This window comes from Alosa alosa, chromosome 10, assembly GCF_017589495.1.
Source record: "Alosa alosa isolate M-15738 ecotype Scorff River chromosome 10, AALO_Geno_1.1, whole genome shotgun sequence".
Lineage (NCBI taxonomy): Eukaryota > Metazoa > Chordata > Actinopteri > Clupeiformes > Clupeidae > Alosa > Alosa alosa.
The window spans coordinates 5,610,024-5,617,523 of NC_063198.1; the positions used below are offsets into that span (position 1 = coordinate 5,610,024).

The 7,500-nt window shown below is 44.3% G+C and overlaps 1 protein-coding gene across 4 annotated transcripts in view; it reads right to left on the reverse strand.

Annotated features, from left to right (window-relative positions):
* Positions 1-7,500, reverse strand: part of itga7 (integrin, alpha 7) — a 48,101-nt gene that overhangs the window by 12,588 nt on the left and 28,013 nt on the right. For all 4 annotated transcript variants that reach the window (XM_048254206.1, XM_048254203.1, XM_048254202.1 and 1 more), the window contains exons 8-20: positions 6,855-6,943; positions 6,167-6,294; positions 5,729-5,824; positions 5,315-5,376; positions 5,027-5,196; positions 4,396-4,545; positions 4,040-4,155; positions 3,501-3,690; positions 1,207-1,281; positions 1,036-1,115; positions 727-804; positions 326-428; positions 1-159 (exon numbers count right to left, since the gene is read on the reverse strand). The exon at positions 1-159 is cut by the window's left edge and continues 48 nt beyond it. In XM_048254206.1, the coding sequence (XP_048110163.1) occupies positions 1-159; positions 326-428; positions 727-804; positions 1,036-1,115; positions 1,207-1,281; positions 3,501-3,690; positions 4,040-4,155; positions 4,396-4,545; positions 5,027-5,196; positions 5,315-5,376; positions 5,729-5,824; positions 6,167-6,294; positions 6,855-6,943 (1,496 nt within the window). The remainder of the gene's footprint in view (positions 160-325; positions 429-726; positions 805-1,035; positions 1,116-1,206; positions 1,282-3,500; positions 3,691-4,039; positions 4,156-4,395; positions 4,546-5,026; positions 5,197-5,314; positions 5,377-5,728; positions 5,825-6,166; positions 6,295-6,854; positions 6,944-7,500) is intronic.

Genomic DNA, 7,500 nt, shown 5'->3' on the forward strand with positions numbered 1-7,500 from the left:
GTTGAGGGCCGAGGTGGCGATGCAGCGACTGAGAGAGGGGTCCTCTGACTCTGCCCCTGTGGGGTAGAGCAGCCACTTGCCATTTTCCAGCTCATGGGGCCACATGATGTTCAGGAAGGCGGAGCCAAGAGTGTGTAGTGTTTGGCCAGTGCTGGTCACCTATTAAAAAAAATTCAAAACACTCAAAGAAGGAGTGCAAATGAAATAGTTTATTTTCCAAAATACACCGTGTATGAACCAAAACAAACCTCCAGACTGCCTCTGCTATGCTGCATTTTTTATATCACTTTAGTATTATTATAACCCAGTCGTCTTGGTCACTTACCAGGAACTCGATTTCCACAGGACTTCCTACTTGGTCCAGCGAGCTCATTGCACTCTCTCCCCTCACAGCCCCACTGAAGAACAGGTGATGGGGGCGGGCATGGCTGTGGAACACACACACACACACACACACACACACACACACACACACACACACACACACACACACACACACACACACACACACACACAGACACACACCTTCAAAAACACATACGCCGTTGGGGGTGCGGTTAAACTACTCCAGTTGTGAATTTTTGTGATTCTGCTTGGTTATGAGACGTTGTTTCAACTTTTTCAACTATTATAGTTTCAACTATTATTTTACTGTTTTCTTCAATTGTTGACTGTATTCTGGGTGTATGGCTTGCAATAGGAAGAACTGTGGCTCTAGTAACTTACCCACTGACAGACAGGGGGACCTCTATCACCACTCTAGCTTTGGCTGTGATAGGGGCAAGGTCAGGCTGCTCACTGATGCTGTGGATAGAAATAATTACAACACACACACACACACACACACACACACACACACACAAATAGAAGAAACATTTAGTATACATACTGTATGTACATGAACAATAACATTACGCATACACAAAATAACCAAGGTCAAGTATCACAATTTATTTTCACACTATTTGTGAGAACATGCACACACACACACACACACACACACACACACACACGCACAGGGAAAAAAGAACTTACGTTGACATAATGAGATCAACTGACAGCTCTGTGGTCTCAATGGTGATTTCAGATGTGCTTAGAGCGATGTAGAATCTCAACTGTTGATTACAAATGACCAAAATTAGTAGATGCACATTGTGTCACAATGACACCAGATATTCAGAGATAAGAGGAGCTGGGATGCTTTACCAATCCATCTCTCTTGAATGGGTTGCCCAGTTCACAGTCAACCTGGGAGCCATTCTGGTTGGCTGCACACACCACCTGGTAACACAAATATCCATCAGCCCAGTACTGTGATGTAGCCTGATACAGTGTCTTGAAGTGAAGTACATGTGTCGTATGTTATGCTGTGTGTCATGTATGCTGAGTTATACTGTTAGTTATGTGACAGGGTGGCTGGAGCCCAAGACGGATTTCCTTTTGGGGACAATGACCTTCCCTTACTGTCCATCTAGCACGGTATTGTACATGCTAGGATCTTCCTTCCAAATGAACATGTATAAAATGAGCAATCTGCCATTGAGTCTACGGGTATGTGTACTGTTACGGCCCTAGTGTGTTTTGGCCGTCTATCTCTGTCTTTTGCCTTTGCCCTTGTTTAGGTCCCACCTACTGCTGATTGCCGGAAAGGGAGTTCCTAATTGGGGTTGATTGGACAGCCCTTAAAAGACCCAAGATGGCATTAGTTCAGTGCCTTTGAGCCCACCAGCATCCACGGTTGTGTGAGAGCCGTGGATGGCTGTGTGTATTGTGTTTATGGTTTATGTTGTGTATTGTCCTGAGCTGTTGTCATGCTGTGTGATCTTGACCTGCTCATTTTTAGATTACTACAGTGGTAGTGTGTGCCGAGTGCGGCAATTATTCCCAGTGGGGAGAGTGGCTACGATGTAGCAAAATACTGGCCTAGTGTGGCCAGGGTGTGCCGGGTTCGGCAAAAACACCTCCCAGTGGGGAGGCTGTGTGTTTGTGTGTTTATGTGTTTGTTTGTTACTATTTGGCTTAGGCCTAGCCGTCTTCATACTTTTGGTGTGATTGTCTGTTTGAACTTTTATTTTGATTTAGAGAGTTGCTTTCAAGTTCATCAAGTCTGTAAGTCTGTGTGTGTGTGTGTGTGGGAGATCAGTGTTTGTGTTTTCTGCTGTCCTTGTTTATGTGAAGGCATGTGAATGTGTAAACTTAAAGCTGTTTTCTTCATTTGAGAAAGGAGCAAGACAGAGACATTATAGGAAGAGTTCTCCCACATCCATCTTAAATAGACATTCACGACATTCACGTTTTCAAATAAAATTTTCCATACAATTAAATGTTTTCCAACAGAAGTAAGTTCCTCCAGTGATCTTCCAGTATGTTCTTTTGACATTTTGTCGTCCCCTGGCTACCTAGCAACATGCAACAACAATGCCCCATTTTGGTCACCCGAAGCCCTTCATAAGATACAGTAGCATGAAGCATATTGTATCCATCAATGACAAATAATTTTCCACAGATTTTTAGGAGGAAAAAAATAGTCCACATTGGCCATAATAGTCTATGCCAGTGGTCCCCAAACTACGGCCCGCCACCTCATTTTGGGTGGCCCCCCAAAACATATCTGTGGTATATAGCATCTGGCCCGCACAAGAGTTTGACATCGCCAAACTGTAACCTCCGTAATTTCCCCCATTCATTCTCTATGGCGAGTCTTACCAGTACACGTGTAATACTCTTTTTGTCCACTGGTGGTTGTTTTGGCGCTGTTTCGCGTTTACCATTGAAAACGGAATGAAATGTAGGCTTACAAACAATGTAAAGAGGCCTATGCTGACTGCATCAGTGCTCAAAGTATTCTAAAAGTTTATCAATGAATTGTTAATAACTAACTAACTTCTATTCAAGTCATATTTCTGGGACTTTCTGGGATAATTATTTCTATTTTTTATTCACTCGTTCAAATGTTCATCCAAATTCACACTTCACAAAGTTCTCATCAGGTGAGTGAAAGTTAGAATGGTGGTCATTTCAGATGTTTTTGCCAGCACTTCATAAAACTTGGTTATTCAATTATTTGTAGGATATTGCTTGCTCACAACTTGAGCTGTGTATGCAAAGACTCAGAGTTCACACATTCTAGATAAAATATACTTTTGGGAACGCTAAAGTCTTTTTTATTAGTATTATTTCATTTGAGCTACATTTTACATGGCATGATGGCAATATAAACACAGTTAACAATGGTATTAAATTGCAGTAGCCTATGATTAAATGTTTGTTGTTCACAGCACTAAGCTATTTAAGGTTACTGATTTACTCCTCTCTGAGTCTCTGGCCCTCTCTTAGAGCCAGGCATAGTGAGCTGGCCCTCGGAAGAAAAAGTTTGGGGACCACTGGTCTATGCTGTCCCTCAATCCATTCCAGTGCACACTGGTGGTGCCATGACTTTGGATAAAAGCATTTGCTAGCACTAAGTGAATTAGACCCATAGCCATGCCCGCTGCGTGTACCTGCTGGCTGTGCCCTCTGACTTGGGAGTAGGACAGCGTTTCTGGGAGAATGAACTGCAGCTTGGCGGCGTGGGCATCGTCTCCGTCCTCCTGATGGCGCTCCGGGTCAGATGGGGAGTTGCTCACTTCCACCTCCAGCAGCACCAACCTCTGATCGAACAATGAGAGCACCGGAACCCCATCCTCATCACTGAGGCACGAGGAGGGGGAGGGGGGAGACAGGAGGGTGGGTGTCAGTTTGAGGTGTGATAGAAGCATGGGGAATGTGGTGAGTGTGTGTTAAAGCAGACGTATACGTTTTGAGGGAATTTAACAGCTAGAGAGAACTACTATGAAGAGTGTGTCTGTAAAGGGTAAATCTGAGAGAAAAGATTCTCAAGAGAGCACAAAGACCTTAGCAGATGCCTACAACAGTTAAACATTTGAAATACCCAATCCTCGAGGATGAGAGACATTCTTATCGAGACACACAGCTATTCAAACACACAGAAACCTACACACACACACACACACACACACACACACACACACACACTTACAGGGGTAGAGGGTAGAAGGCGGCTGAGGAAAGGTCTCTAGTGCCAAACTTCCAGACAACCTGCAGGTTGCTCTGACAGACCTTATCGTCCCCACAGCCTTCTCTCAGGAAGTTCACCTAAGATCAACAAACATGCGAGCACAGAGGCCCAGAATGAGCAAGGACACACGCAGAAATCCTCTGTGACAGAACATCATTCAATTGAGTACTGCAAGACTTGTAAGCAAGAACTGGGATAATTTATATAGCACATTTCACACACTCATGATGCAATTCTATGTGCTTTGTATGTAAATAAAAGCAAAAGGAACAGATAAAGACACACACACACACACACACACACACATACACACACACCTCGGAGAGCAGAGTGTTGGAGCTGTGGGTGCTCAGCACGGGGGTCAGCATGGCCAGGTGTTCTGGACCGGTGTGTCGGTGGTGGTGGGTGTGTTTGATGGTGTGTGTGATGGCCAGAGAGATCGGACGCAGCTTGTCCCATAGGCTCTCCTGAGAGGGAGACACGAGACGTCCATGAGCAAGGGTAACCAGAGACTTTCTAATGAATAGACACAGCACTCAAAGAATCCTCCATAGAAATGCATGGGGTTAGTTCGTATCGCCAATATAGCAGTTGTCTACACATATCTCGCCCCTTTCTGCAATGTAAGTAACCCTTACCCATGCCTCTCCATTCACTTGAATAGGAGAATAGCTGCCTGATAACTGCCCAAAGTCCGTTACGCAGATGGCTGCTAGGTGGGGGGGGACTTGCCCATAATGACTTTGGTGTAATGCACACTGTTAGACGTACAGAACTGCAAGCCTACACTGGGATAACACCAGCAATCTTGGGAGTCAGAGGTTGAAGAATTAGCAAAGCAACCAAAAAACATCAGACACAAGCATGTCTCATGAGGGAGTATGTTTACACAGGCCTGCTTTGGACATCAAATGGACAGTGTATTAGTACGTAGTGTTTGTGGCTTACCTTGAGCTGGAAGGTGGCGGTCTGGCATGCCGGATGTTTCTGCCCATGCAGTTTGACCTCCTCTGTGTGGACGTACTCGGGCTCGGAACGACTGCGGCCCAGGAAGTTGACCCTGTGGGGAAGGCCCAGCTTCCTGCGTTCCGTGTCAGCTTCAAACACAACGGTGAGTGCTGGAGAAGTGGAAGAGAAGTAAACAAAGCTGTTGACAGCTGTTGATAAAGTTTATAAGCAGCATTAGCATTAGTCATGAACTGCAACTGGAGGACATATTTGCTGAGGGGAACTCACTGATTCGTGGAGTGTAGGTCTCAGGGTGTGCCGAGTATGCAAAGCAGGCTTTTACCTCCACACTGAGAAACAGTCATTACAGTCATTACACCAAACATATTATGTGCCATTTGCCAGACTGCTTTTCTCACGAGGCGTCCATATTGGATGCAATGCCCCAGGACCGTTGGGGACAATCAACTTGCCAATAGAAGACAGATGTGTCCATTTGTAAGTTTTTCCCACAATTGTCCATGTGTTTTGGGAGAATGATGTGAAAACATCTGGTACTAAGAATTCAACTGGGGCAAAGACTCTTGTACTGCATTTTTAATTCCCATATTTCTATATCTATAGCTATAGAATGCTTGTTTGATGTCAATATTGATTAATTGCAATCAATGGCAAACATACAATACTCAATTCCAAACTCACCAAACTCCATCTCTTCCCTTGCAGTTGTGCTGCTCCAGGTCAATATACTGGGGCTCGATGGTTATGTCTCTAAGTATGTGGATCACCGGACTAGATCTGGAGGTCAGAAAGCCATGGCATGTGAAACATTATATGGAAATGGTTATAGATTATGCATAAGATGAATCGGGTTTAAATACAAATGTCATTTTAATCAATCTAATCCACCAGTTTACAAAAGGTCAATGAATGCACAAAGAAGAATTGTCATGATACAGTATCGATCCTCCTGCACAGGTTAATCTTTTGAATCTTTATACATGATAAATATATTGTAATCTTAGTCAAGCATTCAACTTTTCTATGCAAAGGAAAAGGCTTCATTCAACATAAATATTAATATTTATTGATTTAAGATTTCTGATGAGTTTGTTTTCTGCTCTGACCCTCATCTCTCACCTGTAGAGCACCACCTGGTCGCTTAGCGAGCCCACCACCAGGTCAGGGTACTGGTTCCCATCGATGTCCAGGCCCCCAGAGATGGAGTAGCCAAAGCGCTCGACACCAACGGTTACCCCGTCCAGCACCTGGAGCAGGTAGAGGGGTTAGCACAGGGGTTCCCGACCTTTTTTGGCAGGTGACCCTATTGTGATGTCACAAAACGTTGTCGACACCAATCACTCACATGTTGCGAGGGAGGGCGCAACTCATCTCTGCTGTAACATCCATTTCATTTTCCACAAATGTCAGATTTGTAAGATCTGAAATGTCATTGTAAGATACTCAGTATCTCATGCGACCCCATTTGAATTTCAGGCGACCACACATGGTGTCCCCACCCCAAGGTTGGGAAACGTTAGCATATAGATTGTTTCCACCGACGCAATTATTTGCGTTTTCCAAATCAGTAGAATCAGTGAAGGGTACCAAAACAACCCACCCGCACCGTACCATTTTTTGGCACCCTTCCCTTGAGGTATCAAGAATAATGGAATGGTACCTAAAGGGGCGACCTAGACCAGGCTGGATCCAGTGCAGTCATTGATTGGGTGACAAGCATTGATGACAGTTAGCCTTGTCACATCTAGGCCTCTTTGGTAAGTGAAGTTAAAACTCGTGAGTTAAAAGCCTCCAGAATGTTCCTCACCTGAGAGGGTTTGGTGTGTAGACCTGAGGCGGCGCCTCTGTAGATGAACACCTTCCCATCCCCATCAAACGGAGCGCCCACAGCGATATCTGAGCAAAAACATACACATACACACACACACACACATTTTAATTATTTTATTTGGATCTTAACACACTTTCTTAACATTCTTTCTGCACTAGTGGTTATGGGTAAACATGGCATCGTCGATGGATACTGTACACTACCTTATTGCAGAAATGGAGCAGTACTCACCACACACACACACACACACACACACACACACACGTATACAATGATGTGAAACAGTATAGACAATGTACAAGGTTGGCCAGACTTTGGTGTTGTAAATGCTGATAAATTATTCACCAACTCTGACTCTCTATCGATCACTTGTTTAAAAAAAAGACTGACTACAAAAACAGATTTACCGTACCTGATCCGGATCAATTTCAGGGCCATGTTATTTACAGTAGGAACAACATGAGACCGCGTCGCTCAGTTTCATTCCTTTGTTGTTTTTTCTCCCTCTCTCTCTCTCTCTCTCTCTCTCTCTCTCTCTCTCTCTCTCTCACCCAATATTTTAGCCCTTCTTGGTGGGAGTACCCAACTGTCTGTGCTTGACAGAATTTACTGCAGAGCGTGG